This window comes from Puma concolor, chromosome C1, assembly GCF_028749965.1.
Source record: "Puma concolor isolate L17-30 chromosome C1, mPumCon1.1.hap2, whole genome shotgun sequence".
Taxonomy (NCBI): Eukaryota; Metazoa; Chordata; class Mammalia; order Carnivora; family Felidae; genus Puma; species Puma concolor.
Window position 1 is genome coordinate 7,675,017 of NC_141674.1, and position 17,784 is coordinate 7,692,800.

Consider the following 17,784-nt stretch of genomic DNA (forward strand, 5'->3'; position numbering starts at 1 on the left):
CGTCTGAAGGGCCCGACTGTCCACCTTGCTCCCCGGACGCCTCTTCGCCTGCCACCTGCTGTGCCCTGGCCACGGGCCAAGCCAGCCTGTGGGGCCGGGGCCGCCTCACGAAGGCTGGTGCGCGAGCTGCCATCGCCCAAGTTGACAGGGCGGGCTGGCCACGTGGCCTAGGGAGGGGGCTGGCCTGTCGCCATGGGTCCAGGCGGGAGGGGGCACGGCCGCTCATGAGTGCCGAGGCCCGACTCCCATGTATGACTCAGCGGCTGGTAGCACCCAAGCCGGGCCAGGTCTGTGGGAGGTGGGCAGGCCACTGAGCTCAGCGTGAGCCTGTGCAGCTGGTTCTGGCTCTTTCCAAGAGGTTACAAAACTCTTGAATTTGCCCCAGTTTGGGTGTAGGAGCATCACAGCACCACAGCCAATTAAATCCAAGAAGGAAAACACGTTTTACTGCATTTCCTACCGAGTCCAACAAGCCACAGGGAGTGCGGTGGGGGCCCAGGCCCACTCGGCGCCCCTGGGGTGCGTGCCCCTGCAGCTGCAAGCCTCACCGCCCACTTGGGGGCGGGGACACAGTCTCATCGCGGGCGACGTGGCCACTCCTCTCTGCCCTCCTGTGGGGCGGTGCCCGGGACTCAGGGCAGTGAGCTGGCCTGGTGCAGCGTCCTGATGGGTCACAGGTCCTTGTCCCCCTGAGGCTCTTTGGAGGGATCCCCCGTCCCTGGGCCGGGCGCAAGGCCCTCCTGATTCGTCTCTCGAGGCCCTGGGGCCTGCCTTGTCCATGAGTCCAGTTTGGAAGCCGGCCCTGCCCTCGGCCAGGCTGGGCCTCCCTCCTGTCCATCGTGTGTGACTCTGCTGAGATCCATCTGGGCCCCGAAGGCCTGGGGGTAGCCAGGGAGGGGGCCTTTTAGGGGGTCTGCCTTGAGTCTCTCCTCCCTCCCCTGGACCCCAGGAGGCCCCTGAGAGGCAGCTGAAGATGCGAGTCCCTGAGAGCCTCGGTGGGCCCCTGCCCCTGCCCCAGCACCCAAAGGCGGCCCTGGGGTCACGCCATCCACTCACCCAGCTGAGGTCTGGGCTTGGCTCTGCGCCTCCCCCACCCCGGCCCCACGGGAGGGCCGCTTGGCCCACCAGGGCCTGTGAAGCTCCAATAATGGTTTTAATTTGTTGAACTTGTGTTTTATCCCATAAATTAGTCACTGTTTTATTTAACAGAATCGAGATAGCCACAAACAATAGGCGAGTTCCAACTTGAACATTTTAATAAGACAGAAAAAAGTATATATTTTCGCGTCTGTTACAAACATATTTATGTAAATAGCCTGTGGGCTGCGTTCCAGGAAGAAAGAAGAAAAGGGCCTTCTGTGCTGGGGCTGGGTTGGGAATGAGGCTTTTGTGGTGGAAACGACAGTGAGCAGGGTGCTGGGAGGGTGTGGACCCAGGTGGGGGGGGCAAACCCCCCCCCGCCCCCGCACCCCTCCTCCCACTGGTGCCCAGCCAGGGGAGAGGGGCTCTTTAGGGCTTCACCTTCCCACCCCGCTGGTTCCCTCCTCTGGGAGGTGGGTGTGCTCATTACAGCAGCCTGACACCCGGCAGGCTGCTCAAAGTGGAAGAACTTGGATCCCACACACATCCCCGCCCCGGGGCCCTGGGATGCTTTGGCCACCTGGGAGGAGGTCAGCTCAGGGCAAGACCGGCAAGGTGGTGTAGGTGATGAGGTTTGATGGGAAAGCAGGTCACCATTTAGAAATGTCAGGGTGAACGAGGCATGAGGCCTGTGCTCTGGGCGAGGCCCGGTGGCTGTATTTGCGCCATCCAGGCTTCTGGGGGAGGCCCCCCCCCCCCCCCCCACTGATGGGCCACAGGGCCGGCAGCTCAGGCCTGGGGCTGGTGGCTGCAGACCTAGGAATCGGCCCCCTCTGGCTCTGCCCCCACGTGCTCCAGGCAGGAGCCGAGCCAGCATCCGGATCGGATCCGGGTACGCGCCGTTCCCAGCCCAGGCAGGTCCCTGCAGGAAGAAGGAAGGAGCCGAAGGAGGCGGCAAAGGATGACCCTGCCAAGCGCCTGCCCGGTAGCCCTGGCTGCAGGAGGCTGGGGCTGGCCGGGGTCTGGGGCCGGGGGGTGGGGAGCCTTTGCCCGAGGCCTGGGGCTACGAGGCCAGTCAGTTCTGCCCTCCGGCAGCCCCTGAGCCTCACTCGGGGGGCTTCAGGCAGCGCCGGGGAAGGAAGCCACCCTTCCGGAGCTCAGGACCCGAGCTCCCCACCGCCTGTCCCCGGCAACCTGGGGGAACTCGGCCCCATCCCAGGGCCAAACTGGTCTGCCCCTTTCCTGCCAGGGTTGGGGAGTGACCGACTCCCTCCCCTCGTCCCTGCCCTGGCACATGAAGCCGGGCCACGGTTGTGCCGTCCTGCGTGGCCCGATCACTGCCAGCCACTTGAGGCTGATTTTAAAAATAAAAGATACCTTGATAGATTTTTTTTTCCAGTTTTTATTGAGTGAAAATGTCAAACCTTGCATCAGTCATGCAAAAAAAAAAATCAAATAAATAAAACACATATATTAAATTTCTAATAGCACTAAATTCAAGTGGAAAAATATTCAGTTCTTAATAACCAGGTGCCGAGGAGACCAGATTCAAGTAATCAGAGCACACGCTGTTCAGTTCGGTTTTCACGTTCTGCATTTTTCGTCTCAAAACCTCTCTATATATCTCTATATATCTATATATGTATATACATATAGATATATACACACACATATGTGCATACATATTATTTTATATTTATATATATACACATACATAGTTATAAAACATTAAAAAGAGCATTGGTGGATCAAGCATTGTTTTCCCCACAGAAAGAAAATAAAACAAAAATTACACATTAAAATTCAAAATGAGCTAGCAATGGCTTATAGTCCTAGTGTGCAATATGGAGTTTACAAAAGGCTAGACTTCCCACTGTCGGCATCTTCTTTTTTCTTTTTTCTTTTTTTTTGTCTCTTTTTTTTTTGTCTTGTTTTGTTTAATTTTGCTACATTGAAAAATGTTTTTGTGTTTTGTTTTTTGCTTTTGTTTTTTTTTCCTTTACAAAACTCCCTCCACACACCCAGCAGCTCTGTGGTAGGGCACAGAGCCTGGGCGAATGTCAGCAGCAGCGCGAGGCGCCCACAGAATTCAGGAGGCTCTGGTAGGGGACACGTTTTAGGAAACGATTTGCTCCCTGTTGAATCAGGTACGCTCCGTCTGACCACTCCTCCCTCCCTGCTCCCTCTGTCCAGTGCAGATGATCCCGGCTCTCTGGCTGTGGGCAGCCAAGAGGACACACACACACACACACACACACACTCACGCACACACACACACACACACACGCACACACACACACAAGGACAAAAAGAAAAAAAAAAGAAAACCAGTGCCCACCTCCCCACCATCAGGTGGGGCTCCCCTTGGAGATCTGTGGGGAGGAGGTTCTGGGAGACAGGCCTCCTCTAGGCTGGGCTTGGCTCTCTCCCTGCGACAGAGTCTCAGGGTCCAACCTGAGCCAGGCTGGTGGCCGGGACTGGAGACACGGGAAGCTTGGGTCGCCTGTGCTGGGTCCCTGTCGCCCTCAGAGCCCGTGGCCTGGTGTGCACCAGCCAGGCGCCCACCCCCCCAAACTGGGCTTGGTGGCCTCATCCTCTCCAGGAAGTGGGGGTGTTTTGAAAAGGGACCCAAGTCTGGGTGGGTTGCACTGGCAAAGAAGCATCCCAAACAAAATAATAAAAACTGAGGGAAAAAAAAAAAAAGCCCTATAAAGCCACACGCATAACCAATAGAGAAAAACTCAAATGTTAACTACAAACTTGTATCAACAGTAATAGTCCTTTTTCTTGTTTCTACAAAATTCAAGTTAAAAGTTGGAATCACGCAGCTCCCGTCAGTGCTAGTGTAAAGACAGACAGCCTCAAACTGGTAAGGCCTCTAAAATAAATGCGAAACGAAATCCCACGTGAGCGATTGCACTCGGTCTCCAACCTCAGGGCTGGTCCGAGGCGGGCCTGTGCTCTCGCGGCCCACCTGCCTTTTTTTTTCTTTTTGTTCTATGTAGAATAATAACCTTTACAGGAAAAATACTGTACAACTTTCTCGCATTTTTTTCCCCATTTTGAATATTAAAGCCCCAAACAGTGGTATCCTTCCTGTTCCCACCACGTGGGTGGCTGAGACCCCTGCCGGGCCCAGCACGCCAGCACCTGCCGCTCTTAGGTATGGAAGCGGACACAGCCTCAGCCCTCCGTGGGCAGAGGCTGGGGCCTGGGAGTCCCCGGGCGGCCGAGACGCGCCTCTTCCAGGCCCCAGCCCTCGGGAGCAGACACCGGGGCAGGGCCCAGCGGCGGGGCCCAGCGCCCCGGCTCTGCCAATTCCGTGAGGTTTCCTCCGCGGTCCCTGCAGTGTCGCCGGCGCTGGCGCCTCTGCCCCTCCCTCCCCCGCCCCCCGGGGCCAGGAGGGAGGGTCTTAGCTGCGTGAATGGGAGGCCCTGCCAGATGCTAGTGGGGCCCGCCTCTGGGGGTGAGGGCTGGGGGTCGCGGTGACCCCCGGCGCCCTTCCCAGTCCTGAGCAATGAGGAATCCCACCGGCGTGGTCGCGGGGCCCGGGGTCCGGCCGCGGGGAGGGGCGCGCGGGGCGGTTGCCCGGGTGTCTGCGCGCCCGCCTCGCCCTCAGGGCCCCCGCTCCTCGGTCCCACCCCGGACAAGAGCACCTTCTGTTTCCCTGAAGAAGATCCCCGAAGTGCAGCCAGAGGAGGGTCGCTCGCAGCCTGTCCTTCCAGCCGCTGGCCGCGCGCCGCGGGCGGGGCGGGGGCGGCCCCGGAGCACCAGAGGGAGGCCCCCGCCTCTGTCCTGAGACGGACTCGGGGTCCGGAAGCACCGGCGGGGCCGCCCCGAGCCCGGAGCGCCTCCCCACGCCGGCACCGGGTGCGATCGCGTAGCTCTGGCGGGGGCGGGGGGGGGGGGGGCAGCGTTACAGATAAATAGCATCTCTTACAAAAGGAATCACAATGGCCACCACGGGAGGGGGGCGGGCGAGGCGTCCCCGACGGGAGGGCTAGGGCGACGCTGTGGCGGGCGCCGGGGCCGCCAGCTCTGGGCTCCGCGCCCCCGGCCCCGCCGCCGCCGCCGCCGCCTCGGGCAGCGACTCCTCCGAGTCGGTGCGCAGGTCCTCGTCGTCGTCCTCGTCGTCGTCGTCGTCCTCCTCGTCGTCGTCGTCGTCTTCGTCGTCGTCCTCGTCGTCGTCCGCCTCCTCCTCGGGCAGCTCCAGCTCCTCCTCCTCGTCCTCCTGCGACGACTCCCCAGCCGCCACCGGGCCGGGCGCGGGTGCAGCGGGGCCGTCGCGGGGCCCGGGGCCGTCGGGCGGGCCGGGGTCCCCGGGGTCGCCCGCATCGCCCGGCCCCAGCCCCAGGCCCGCGGAAGCGGCGGCGGCGGCGGCGGCGGCGGCGGGCGGGAGGAATAGCAGGGGGGCCCCGGGCTCGGTGCCCAGCGACAGCGCGCCGTCCAGGCCGACGGCGGGGCCCGGGGACGCGGCGGGTGGCTCGCCGCGCTCCTGCTTGTCGTGCTTGCGCTTGTGCGAGTCCATCTGCGACATGCCCACGACCGTGTGGCGGCAGCCCGGGTAGGTGCAGTGGAAGTGCGAGCACTTGAGCTTGTACTTGCAGTCGGGCACGGCGCAGTCGGCGCTCGAGCTGAACTGGCAGAAGCCCGCCGCGCTGATCACGTCCTGCTTGCCGTGGTGCTTGCGGTGCGCCGTCACCTTGGTGCTGTCGGTGCAGCGGAAGCGGCAGCGCAGGCAGTGGAAGTGCGTGCTGGAGCCCGAGAAGGGGCAGTCGGCGAAGTGGCAGCTGAGCGAGGCCTTGAAGCGCTTGAAGTCGTCCAGCACGAGGTTGTCCACGCGGTCATGGTGCTGCGCGTGCTTGTACATGTGCGTGCGTCCGCAGAACTTGTAGCCACAGTTCTCCCGCGTGCAGTGGTAGTGCGTGACCTTGAGCGAGAACTGGCAGGTCGGGTCCCTGCAGTCCTCGTAGAGGTCGAAGCGCCGGAAGCCCTCCAGCATCATGCCCTCGTCCAGCATTTTCCGCGAGGAGGCCGTCTTGCGCCGCTTGCCGAACGGCGACATGTCCTCGATGATCCAGAAGCGCTTTTTGGCCCCGGAGGCTGTGGGCATGGAGATGGTGTTCCCTGCGGAGGGGCCGGGGGAGGTCAGCGCGTGCCGGGGAGCCTTTCACACCCACGCAAGGGTCCCCGGTTCCGCATGGTGGCCGGAGGGCAGCGCTGGGGGTCGGCTTCCCCAGACTTTGGGGGCCTCTCCCCCTCCCCCGAAGAACCAGGGAGCCCCCAGGCTTCCCCTTGCGTCATCCCCTGTCTGCAGGACGACCACACAGGCATCCGCCCCTCGTGCGGCAGAGCAAGCAACCCGGGGGATGTGGTGGCCGCTTCCTGGCCAGTTTGGGTGGGAAGCGAGGACGCATCCTGGCGCTAATTGAAGCTGAAGGGGGAATCTAGGTCGGCAGAGTGTAATTACCCAGGTTGGACGGACGCCAGGATTGCCATCGCGAACCCGCCTCTAATGAGGGACAGGCGGGCTCCTTCTCCCGGCCGGCTAACCAGTCTCCCCGGCTGCCCACCTGTCTGCACAGGGGACCTACCTACTTCCCGCAGGGATGCCCAGCGCCCTGGGGCTGTTTGGAGCCGTAACGCCCTGCCCTGAGGGACACCTTCCCTTTGGTGCCGGAAGATTCTTTCAAGTCTTGTGGGGGTCTTCTGCCCCCAGTAAGCCAGAAGAGGGCAGCTCTTCTGAGGGGCCGGGGCTGGAGCAGGGGCTCAGCCGGCAGACGGGTTCCCACCTGTGCCCTCCCAACTGGACCCAACAGCGCCCTGGACTTCGGATGGCTCACGGCCAGGGCTGCCTGGTTGAGAGTGGCCCTGCTGCTGTGGCGTGAGGGGACAGCAGCCCCTGGCACTGCGCAGGCAGCTGGGGGAGGGACAACAACCCTGGCATTCCCGGCCTCACACCCTAGGAATGAGAGAGAAACCTTCAGGGGCTGGCCCTACCCAGGGTCAAGGGTGGGTATTCAGGCTTCTCCCATGTGGCTGACCTGCTCAGCCTGCCCCGAACCTGCCTAGAATATCCGGCCTCCACGGCACCACTGTGCCGCGTCGTCCATTTAGGGAACGGACCCAGTCACCCCCCACCTTGGCAGGCGAAGAGAAACCAAGGGCGGCGACGGTGTGGGGGTGCGTGGCGCAGGACAAGGGAGGGTGTGGGGCCTGGAGATCCAGGTGAGTGAGAAGCGGCTGCTTTGGGTCTGAGGGCACAGGGCTCAGTGTGGTTATGGCAGTGACAGCCTTCCACAGGCAGAATTCCAGAAGGGAGACCTTCTGCCTCTCTGGCACAGCACTGGCCTGGCACTCAGCAGAACGTGAGGCAAAAATGAGTGAAGGAAGGTGCAGGGCTGCGGTGATGGCCATAGCAGAGGCGAGGGGCTGGCGGGTCCCAGCCCTGCGGGGCATCGGATATGCAGGGGTGGGCGGTGGGGTGGGAACTGGAGGCACCCCTGCCATTGAGCACTGCCTGGGGCCTGAGCCACAGGGACTCCCTCTTCCTGCTTGGCTCCAGGGCTGGGAGGGGGTCAGGCTGGTGTCAGGGCCCTGCCTGGACCCAATGCTGAGCAGGAGTCCAGAGGAGCTGTCCTCGGGACAGAGACAGGGCTCTCTGGTTTTGGGGGGTGCTGGGCTGTGAGGGACGCAGGGTGGCCCTGTCCTCGCCCCAGCAGGTCACAGGAAAAGGTCAGGTCCCGGACCATGGCCTTGAGGGTCAGCGGAGGTGACACACACTGGCAAGAAGGCATGTGCGAGTTACCTGCAGCATCCTGAACTAGGGGGACGTCACTTTTTACTGGAGTTGCGGTGGCTGTGGCGGGCGGGAGGCGGGGCGGGCTGCCGACCGGGTGGCCCAGGCCCCGGGTGGCTCCGAGAGTGGCACTGAGCAGAGAGTATGAGAGACAGGGCGGAGAAAAGAGGCATGGGAGGGAGGGGAGGGGCGCCCGGAGCACGGCCGCTGAGAAGGATGGGGTCAGTGGGGGCTGCGGAGCCACACGGGCAGCCTCGTCGCCAGCGGCAGCAGGAGGAGGAAGAGGAGGAGGAGGAGGAGCCGGGCAGCCTGGAGAGGGTGGAGAAAAGCAGAAAAAAAAAAAAAGAAAAAAAAGAAAACCAAAACAAAGAAAAAACAAACAAAAAAGAACCAAAATGAGAAACCCGATGGCAGAAGCAAGTATGATATGAAAACACGTGGACAGATGACGAGCAGAGAGGCGCCACGAGAGAAAAGTGGGGAAGGAGGTGGCGGGAGGAGGAGAGAACGGGAGGGGAGGCTGCGCAGGGAGAGGCCGTGGTGGGCTCAGAGAGGGCCCGCGGCAGAGCCCGGCCCTGGTGCGACCCCAGTTTGGGGTCCAGGGACTGAGCTTCGGGACGATGGCAGAAGGGCCGGAAGGAAGGCCGCGTGCCCGGGACCCGGGCGCTGGCAGGTCCCCGGCCCCCCTGCCCTTGAGGACGAGCCCAGCTCCTCTCCTGGAAGCCGAAGCCAAGGGCTGGGTGCGGGCAGGAGGGGGCCTCGGTGACCTGTGTCCCCCAGACCAGCCGGCCCTACCGCACACGAAGGCTGGCTCTGTCCTCCTTTGAGGCCACGTGACCACGAACCCTAAGGTGGACCCTGCGGTGCCTCGGGCCGGAAGCTCCCGGCCCCCGAGGTCTCCTCCCGGCCCGCTGCTCGCGCTGTCGCCGCGCTGCCCGGCCGTGCGCTCACCTGCCGCCGTGCTCTCGTTGCCCACGGGGGTGCTGGAGCAGCTCCGGTCCATGGTGGGCGACTCAGAGGACACGGCGCCCGGGCTGCAGCCCGTGTAATCCATGTACTCATCGGTCTCCGTGTCCATCAGGCTCGGGGGGCCCTGCAAGAAGAAGGGGCGCCCTGAGGAAGCTGGGCGGGGGGGGGGCCACGCCGCCCACAGGGGGGGCAGGCAGGCTGTCCCTCCGGGCGGGACGCACCGACGCCTGCTGGGCACCCCGGGCGCTCACCTGGGAGGGGGGCACGCGATCGAAGTTCTTGCCCAGCATCCTCCGCATGTGCTTCCGGGCGTGGGAGGTCATCTGGTGCTTGAGGAGGAAGGAGAACTGGCAGCCCTCCCGGATGCAGTGGAAGTGGCTGTTCACCTGGTTGTACTTGCAGCCTGCGGACACAGCCCCGCCGGCCGTGAGCTTCCCCCGGCCGGCGCGCACAGCACCCACCGTGCCCCCTGGGCTCAGGGGAGTGTGGCCAACGGGCAGATGGCGTCTGGGGAGGGGACACGTGCCCCGTGGTGGCATTCCTCTGAGGAGGGCTTGTATCCACCCCACCCCCGGGGGAGGAGGTCCTAGGCTCTCCGGCTGGCCAGGGCCTGGGCCCACCCTCTCCTCCGGCCTGGCGTGGAGGCGGGTGACAGTGGCGAGGCTGGGCCCCATCCCCTGCCCCCTCTCGCTGAGAGGTCCCGGGGTTTCTGGGCGAGAGACCCCAATGACCCGTCCACCGGGTCGGCCCCCTCCCGGCAAGCCACCTGTCTCCACATCTCTGGGGAGCCCGGGTGCCTGCCCCCAGACCTGTGTGGACCTCTGCCCCGCCCCCACCCACCTCGGCTTCGCTCTGGGCTGAGAACAAACAGCGGGCAAGACTGCAACAGTGTCAGCAAAGGGCAGGTGAAGGCCTGCCCGTTGCCATGGCGCCGGGGCTGGCCAGGTGTCTTATATCATCCCCCAGCTTTGTTTGGCCCCAACTACCACCAAAAACACCCGAAGCTGAGTAAATACCGACAACTACGGAATACCCTGACCCCCGTAAACTGAGCCCAAGGACGGCACAGGCCACCAAATGTTGACATCTGTTGCCATGGTTACCAACCCTCTCCCAGGCCACGAATTCTTTTTGAATTAATACTTGAAAGAAAGGTTTGTTTCCTGTCTTTTCTGGCAGTCGCTGAGTATCTCACCCTGCCCCTGTGGAAGGGCCAGTCTGCGGCAGCCAACGGCCCCACCTCTGCTCCCCCAAGGCCCTGCTGCTATGACCACCTGAGTCACAACAGGCCTGGCCTGCGGCCCAGCTGTCTGTGCCCGGCCTGCCTAGCTGCCACCTGCCTTCCAGTTTCCAGTTTTTTCCTGGCAGATCCCTACCCCACATCTGCAGGCCTGTGAACGTGTGGCTCCATCCTGAGGCAGGTGGGTGGGGTCTGCCCCCTGCCCAAAGGCATCCTCAGGGCACGCTGGGGCCAGGGAGCTACTCGGGAGGCCCCGGTCGGGTCCAGGGCTCCGGGCGGCTTCCCTGACGAGGGCCCAGCTCTCAACAGCAGACTCAGCTCCCTGGCATCTGCTTCGAAGTTCAGGGCCATCTGTGGCCTCCTTCCCAGCCCCATGGCCACCTCCTTCTGGGTCACCCCAGGTCACAGATGCTCTGGGCCGATCCACAGTGCACATGCTTGTCCTACCAGACCCCCACTGCCAAGCACGGTGCTGGCCAGAGAAGACACTCAAAACCCTGAGCTGCCACCACCCCCACCACCTCCCATAACGGCACGGAGCCCTGCACACCGCTCTTCCTCGATAGGTATCTGCTGAATGAGCAAACAAACCAGGGGCCGTTCTGGAAAAGCCCTTGCAGTTAGAGCCATGGAAAGAGATCCCAGAGTGAGGAACATCAGGGGCTCCTATGTTATCCGCACTCCCTCTTGAGAGAACGGGAAAGAGCACCGAGTCCAAGGCCTGACTCTGATGACGAGGCCCCAGGCATTTTCCCCGGATGTAGGCGGAGTGCTCTGAGTCACTCACACCCCTATTCCTGGGCTCTCCGTGTTTTGACAGTTTCCCCTGTTTGATGATGCCTGGCCTGTGACATCAGTGGCATTTTTAACACAACACAGAGTCTGACGTGCAGGGACAAGAGGTGGGTACCAGGAGAGGTGGCCGGGGCCACCAGAGCCACAACCTTGCCACCTGCTGCAAGTCTCTCCCCCCAACCGCGGCCTTCAGTACCTAGCCTGCCACACTCCTCGCGCTTGGTAAAGTACTTGAATCCGTTGGCTGCCCGCCGCTCGGCTTTCTCGTGCTTCTTTATGTGCCACGGCAACTTGGTGGTGATGTTGGTCACAAAGTAGCAGCCGGTCCGGAGGCAGTGGTAGTGTCCACGCATCCGGAACTCGCAGTGCTGCAGGGAGGGACGGGAGGGTCAGGGCCAGGCTGACCACTTCTCTGAGCTCCCACCGGGCCCACGGCTCTGGGAGTGGCAGGCCCTTTGTTCTTCCGTGCTCAAATCAGAAAACACAACCGGGTGTAGGCCTTTCGCGTGTTAAAAAGCGGTATGTTCCTTTTGGAATCTGACCAAAACATCCTACCTGGTAATCGTGCCACCCATTTCTAATTCCACACCCAGAGCAGACATCACTAATCTATCCTAGCACTCCTCTCTGGAGGCTTGGCCTTAGGCAGACATCACTAATCTGGCCTAGCACTCTTCTCTGGAATGCCCAGCTCTAGGATCAGACTCCTTCTCAAGGCACTCTGCCAAACAGCCCCTACCAGTCTTGGGGTAGGCCTTTATGGTGAACTTGATCTGCCCTTCCTTTCTGGGGCACGGACAGTTCAATCTCTAGCTGTCCAATGGGCCTATTTTAAAATTCTAGGCCTCTGGGGAAAGGGAGCATAGTTCCAGGATGGGCAGAATGATGCCAAGTGCACAGAGAGTTGGGATGAAATGACAGACGTCACCAACTGAGCACCAATCTGGACCCCTGCCCAGGGGCCTCCAGGGGCCCAGGGGCAAGACAGTGCCCTTTCCAGAGTCTGGACGAGGCCAATTCAAAACGGGCGTGAGAGACGTAATGAACCCCTGCCGGGAGGAGCCAACCCCGGGCCCCGTGCCTCCCTGCCCCCCACCCAGGGCCCCAGGGCCCCAGGCCCCCGCCCGCACCTGTCCCCGGGGCTGACCTGGTTGGGACAGAGACACTGAAGTGAGTAGTACGCAAACTGGTCTCGCACGTTCACCAGGTTGTTGTTGGGGTTGATGTGGTCCAGGCAGTGGGACTCAGCCTTGCCGGAGGTTTTGCAGACGTACTTGCAGTTCCCGAAGAGACAGTGGAAGTGGAACTTGTTGGCGTACTTGCAGTCCGTGGCGAGGCAAGGATCGCTGGAAGGAAACCACAGCCCAGAAGGTCATTGGCGTTCCCAGAGCCCTCCCCGCCGACATCCTGACATTGGTCGAGTTGGAGTTCTGCTCCCTAATCCCCTGCGGTGTGGCCCAGAGGAATGGCCCCCGGGGCTGCCTTCCTGCTCAACAAGTGGCCTCGGCCAGAGGAGACTACAGATCCCAGCATGCTTTCCTGCCTTCTTTTTGGAGCTCGGCTGGTGCAGAAAGGGTTGCGGTGTGCAGCCTGCCCAGAGCATTGCATGCTGGGACACGTAGTTTCCACGGCCACACCTCAGGATTATAGATAAGGCGGCTGCAATAACCTCTTGGATGTGAAAATGAGAGATGGCGTTGCCAGCCCTGGCGGGGCGCCAGTGAGGGCCTGGCTGGCGTGGCACAGGCACTGCCCTGGGTGTGGCTGACTGACAGGGTGCAGATGGGTGGGCAGCCCTACCCGGAAGCTCTGCTCCCTCGGGGCCCTGGCCAGGGGGAGTGTGCGCCTGGTGTCAGGTCCCGCTGAGGCGCACAGCTGCCGGGGCCCCCAGGGTCACCTCGGGGCTCAGGGCTCCCGCCCACTCAGAGAACCTCACCGGCCGCCTGAGTGGTGGGGCTCGGGGGTGGGGGGGTGGGGGGTGCTGGGCTGAGCCCCCATGCCGTGAGCGGCAGCCCTGCCCCACGGCCTGCCTCCCGGGCTGCAGACAGGTGTGGAGGACGCCATGCCCCGGCCTTCTGCCCTGGCTGGTGCCACAGCTGCCGCCACGGTGGCCCCGGGGTGGGAATCCGACCGCGCTGGGGAGACAGAGCGCTGCCGCTGTGGGGAGGCGGAACGGAACAAGGGAAGCTCGGGGAGGGACGGAGAGGAACGCAGGTCCCCTTCCATGCCAGAGGCCCAGCCCCAGGTGCCCAGAGAGGGGGGACAGCTGCCACTCAGGCGGTACACGTTCACATCCAATTTATTACTTTTATTGAGAACAGGAAGCCGCACACATAACGATACAGAGTCACCGTTCTCGCCGCAAGGCGCCACCACCATCCAGTGAGGAAGGTCCCTTCCACCCCTGAGAGCTCAGACCACTGTGCGGACGGGTGTGGGCCTGGAGTGGAGGCCTAGCCCCCTCGCCCCCCACCCATGACTTCGCTTGCTCTGCAGAGACTTATCCATGGGTGCAAGGCCCAGAGTGAGATGCAGCCTTCCTTGCCGGGCGAGGCCCAGCACTCCCGGCCCACCTAAGCTGGTCCTCACAGTGCCAACGCTGCCCCTCTGGAACAGCGGCCCCTACCACCACCACCTTCTCCCACCCCGGCTGCCTGCTTGGGGAGCAGGCAGTGAGGCCAGAGCAGCAGCTTCTTTGGCTAGAAGGACAGCGTCCGATGACCGTGTCCCAGAGAGGCTGGGGACAGCCCGGGCTCACTGCAGGGTTAGGAGCAGCACCTCCTCGGCTGCCCTTGCTAGCACCTACTCCCGAGACACGCGGGGGACACGGGACTCCCGGCTCATCGAGGGACTCACTTCTCCTGGAACTGGAGGAATCCGGGTTTGACCTGGGGCTTGGCGTTTTCTAGAGAAGTCGTTGCCAAGGGCGAAGTGGGCAGGTGAGGCACTGACGCTGGAATCTGAGGCATCTGGGGTATGGTGGAAGCCAGCTGCTTCCAGGCGAGCAGCGTGGGGGTGGAGGGCACGGCAGCCGGGCTGGGAGTGGGACCCTCCAGAGAGGCTGTGGTGACAGGAGGCGCTGGAGGGGACGAGGGGGCCAAGGCAGGTTTGGTCTCCGCAGCCGAGGTGGGGAAGGGAGCCTCTGCGTTTCCCTTCACTGCTCCTCCCTCCGTCCGGAAGTGGAAGCTGCAACAGGCAGAAACAGTAGCTCAGTGGGGAGGAAGAGGGCCCTGCGCAGGTAGCCTTTCCCTGGATGTTACCCCATCGTGAGCCTAGGGGCCCAGTGTCCCTACATAGTCCCCAGCAGCAGGTGTGATGCCACCAGGAGGGAAGGACTGAGAACTGCTGTGTCCTCTGGTTCTGAACTTGGGCTCCTGGCTCAGCCCTAGCTATGTCTTCCTGTGATCTTCCTGCTGTGTCTGTCCCTAGCTCCTTCCTACACAGAGCAGGGGACAGGGACAGCAGGGGGCATGAATCTGTGCTTCCAGAATCTGCTCTGAGAATTAAAGGTGGGTCTCGCTCGGCCCTCAAAGATGGCTCTTCTGCAGACTAACGGCTGCCTGAGCAGTGAGCGGAGCCTGAGCTGGGGCCCGGCAGTAGCCAAAGTCTGTGTTAAATGTCTGCAAGTTCTGGGTTCAATTACAAGAGGCGGCTGGCCTGCTGCTTTTCAGCTCAGTGGGTTTACAAATTAATTTCATTATTTTTAGGTCAAAGAAAATCTACAAATGTAATACTGTGGCTTGGAAAAGGCCTTCATCTAAGGTCTCTGCCTGGGTCAGAGTGGGGTCTTTCCAGCTGGCTCTGTAGGGAACATCTGTGGTAGAGCTGCTGGCCACACTGGTGGGGGAGGGGCGTGGGGGGTGGGCAGAAACAGCTGCTCAGGGTCTCTAGGTGGAGCCTGGACAGGCTCAGAGGACCCCGCCAGGCGGCTGAGCAGGTGGAAGGATGGGGAAGCCTGCCTTTTTCAGGCAGTACCTGCTAAGAAACTAGCTCAGCTTCTGAGTTTCGGTGCGAGCAGCATACGGCGCCTGCCTGGAAGGCAGCTAGAGACCCAGGCAGCCCCCAACCCCACGCAGCCTGGAGCCAGGCTGGAATGAAAGGGGCTGGGTTTCCACGTGCCCTGGGGACCCCCACTCACTTGGCATGCTTGATGGCCCCGTCCAGGGTGCTGAAAAGCGCGCCGCACTCCTCCACCACGCAGTGGAAGTGTGCCTTGTGAAGGAAGTCACACTGGGCGTCACAGAAGTCCTTGGTGCCAAACCTGGCCAGAGGAAGCAGCGGTCAGAGGAGACCCTGGGGCACTGGCCACCACGACGGGTGGGCGTGGCCCTTCCTGCTCCTTTGCTCTGCCAGGGAGCCCCTCACCTTCGAAGGTACACCTTCCAGGGCTCGGACAGCTTCTCCTGAACCAACGCCTTCACGGCCTTGCCCAGGAAGGGCGAGGACTCCACGGCGGGGCTGCCCTCCGCTTCTGTCTTGATGTTCAACAGGCTGCCAAGGTTGGGGTTGCCCTGAGACATCTGCGAAGAGAACAGGGCCGGTGCTTGGGACTGGCTGGCCGCCGTGGGAGCAGCAGCGGCTCTGGGCTGCCTGGGCCTCTTGCAACGCACTAGAGCAGTGGAGAGGAGAGGGCGCCTGGCCCTGCACAGCTCCGGCCACAGCCGAGTCCGCTCTGAATGGTGCTGCCCAAGGCAACGTGGAGATGCCACGGCTCCTCCACACAAACCCCGTGGTGCTAAGATCCGTCACTCAAGCTAAGGCCGGGACTCTGGGCACACACCAGACCAGCTTTCCCCAGACTTTGTGGCTCCCTGGTTATTTTCCTGCCAGGTTTTCAAAAGAAGTGCGGGGGGGGGGGTAACCCCTATGAATTCCTTGAGAACAAGAGAAGGCACACAAAAGAGGAGCAGAGAGGGAGGGAGGGAGGGAGGCTCAGGGGGTGAGATCAAGATGGCTCAGGGCTACTGGGCCAGGAGGGGGAGTGGCGAGGGGGAGCCTGTGTGAAAGCTTGACCCACATGGGGTGTGGGGCCCCAACACGAAGGAACGAGGGGGTACAGGGGCCAGTGACACCCTCCCCCACCGCCAAGAAGGGAAAAGTAGAGCAGGAGAGCAAGGAAGGAGAGAGGAAAGGTAGAGGGCGCAGGGCCCTCGGCAGAGGGTGGCGGGAGGCTCCTTCCCTGCCAAGGGCCCTGCGGGACCCCCACCCGTGAGGTCCGGCCCAGGCCCAGCTCCCCCAGCAGTCACTTGTGTATGGTAACCAAATTAATCTTGCTGTAGTCAAATTTATCATGTGAAGGGGGGAAATATATTTGAGATGATGTATAATTTACAAAGACCCTGCATTATTTAAAATAAATATTCTGGAGCGACCTCTGTGGAAGGCGTCCGAGACCATTACTCAACCCGAAAAGTGGAAATTGATGCTTTGCTCCCACTTTAGTGCCCCTCCCCCACCCCCTTTTAAACAAACAAAAAAATATATAAAATAAATAAATAAAATTAATAACTGAGAGGGAAAGAAGTTAGAGGGCTCTGGAAAAGCTTTTGGAGCCCTCCATCTGAAGGGAAGAAAAGGGTGTCAGAGGCTGGAATATATTTCTTCAGCCAGTTCATTAAATTAATTTGTAAGCAGTGGCTCTGAAATTATATCCGATGAAAAATGGCCTCAAAATTTAAATGGTACAAACTCATCTTATTAGAGGCAAAACATTAAAAAACAAACACCTCCCCCCCACCCCCCAGCATAGCTTTAATTTCTCTGGGTGGGGGAGCGGGAGGCGTGTGATGGATGGTTCTTACCTTATTCATAAGCGAGGATAAAAGAGACGAGTTTGCCGGGACTGCATGGCCATTTGATTCATTACTGGAACACACAAACCAAGGGGCCTTAGCTCAGACGTACGTGGGACTGAGCCCAGACACTCACCCTTCCCTGCCCATCCCGAAGGCCCCGGCCCCGCCTGCTACATCTGCCTGGGCTGGAGGAGGACCCCCCCCCCACCGGGAGGGCTTGGCCCCTGGCCTCGGTGGGGTCTGGCTCCAAGGGCGCTGTCCCCAAGAGCCTCCTGCAGTGGGGCAGAGCTGGTGGGGTGGGGGCCTGGCCTCGCCTCACCTGGGCTCCTTCACAGTCAGGTCTAAACTGCGGTCCTGGGAGACCTCGTGGGGAACCGGGGCGCCAGCGCTCTCACCGGGCTCCTGCTTCACCGGGGCCGGGGGGAACCTGGCGGGGGTGGCCTGCTGCCCGTTTCCTACAGGGGAGGGGAGGGAAGATGGTGTTAGAGGGGCTGCGTGCTTCCTATGGACACAGACCGGAACCCCCCACCGCCGGAAGGGAGGGCAGTGGGCTGGGTGGGCCGGGGGCCCCAGGGGAACCCTGGCTGCTGGTCAGCGATTCTCCCCACTGACATGATCGCTTGTGACGCTTACCCCTGTGTGGCAATTCTTCAAGTGATAATTATTGCAAAATTATGTCAAAGTTGTCCCAGCTCAGGGCCTCCTGGAGGAGAAGGGCGGTAGGCTGGGGAGGGGGCTGGCACGGGGGTGGGGGCCCTTCATTTTCTCCACCGACTGTCACAGTCAATTTGTGGGGCTGCCGCTTAGGCTTTTATTAAAGACTCTGTTAATGCTGAGGGAAAGTGGCAGATCTAGACTGGGAGCTGCGCCCCTCCGCAGGTCCCCGGCCCGCTGTTGCCGGGGCGACGGCCCTGCCTTCCACTGAGCATGCCTAGGAGGGGCATCTGCTGTGTCAGGGCGATGGGAGCTGACAGCCAATCAGAGCAGTTCAAACTATGTGACCTCGCCCGTCAAGCTGTCCAGGGCAGGGATGTGAGGCCCACTGTGGCCGGGCTGGGCTGGAACAGGGTCTGGGTGGGAGCTGGCGGGGTGTAGCCATTGGGGGA

At 61.7% G+C, this 17,784-nt stretch overlaps 1 protein-coding gene across 4 annotated transcripts in view; it reads right to left on the reverse strand.

The window, feature by feature from the left end:
* Positions 1 to 4,960: 4,960 nt before the first annotated feature.
* CASZ1 (castor zinc finger 1) overlaps positions 4,961 to 17,784 on the reverse strand; it is a 146,858-nt gene continuing 134,034 nt past the window's right edge. For 3 of the 4 annotated variants that reach the window (XM_086715665.1, XM_086715666.1, XM_086715664.1), the window contains 11 exons: positions 16,998 to 17,133; positions 16,685 to 16,748; positions 15,249 to 15,403; positions 15,022 to 15,144; positions 13,740 to 14,069; positions 12,031 to 12,229; positions 11,080 to 11,251; positions 9,100 to 9,251; positions 8,831 to 8,972; positions 7,889 to 8,188; positions 4,961 to 6,207 (listed from right to left, as the gene is read on the reverse strand). In XM_086715665.1, the coding sequence (XP_086571791.1) occupies positions 5,081 to 6,207; positions 7,889 to 8,188; positions 8,831 to 8,972; positions 9,100 to 9,251; positions 11,080 to 11,251; positions 12,031 to 12,229; positions 13,740 to 14,069; positions 15,022 to 15,144; positions 15,249 to 15,403; positions 16,685 to 16,748; positions 16,998 to 17,133 (2,900 nt within the window). In that variant the 3' untranslated portion in view covers positions 4,961 to 5,080. The remainder of the gene's footprint in view (positions 6,208 to 7,888; positions 8,189 to 8,830; positions 8,973 to 9,099; positions 9,252 to 11,079; positions 11,252 to 12,030; positions 12,230 to 13,739; positions 14,070 to 15,021; positions 15,145 to 15,248; positions 15,404 to 16,684; positions 16,749 to 16,997; positions 17,134 to 17,784) is intronic. The other variant, XM_086715667.1, reaches the window with a different exon arrangement.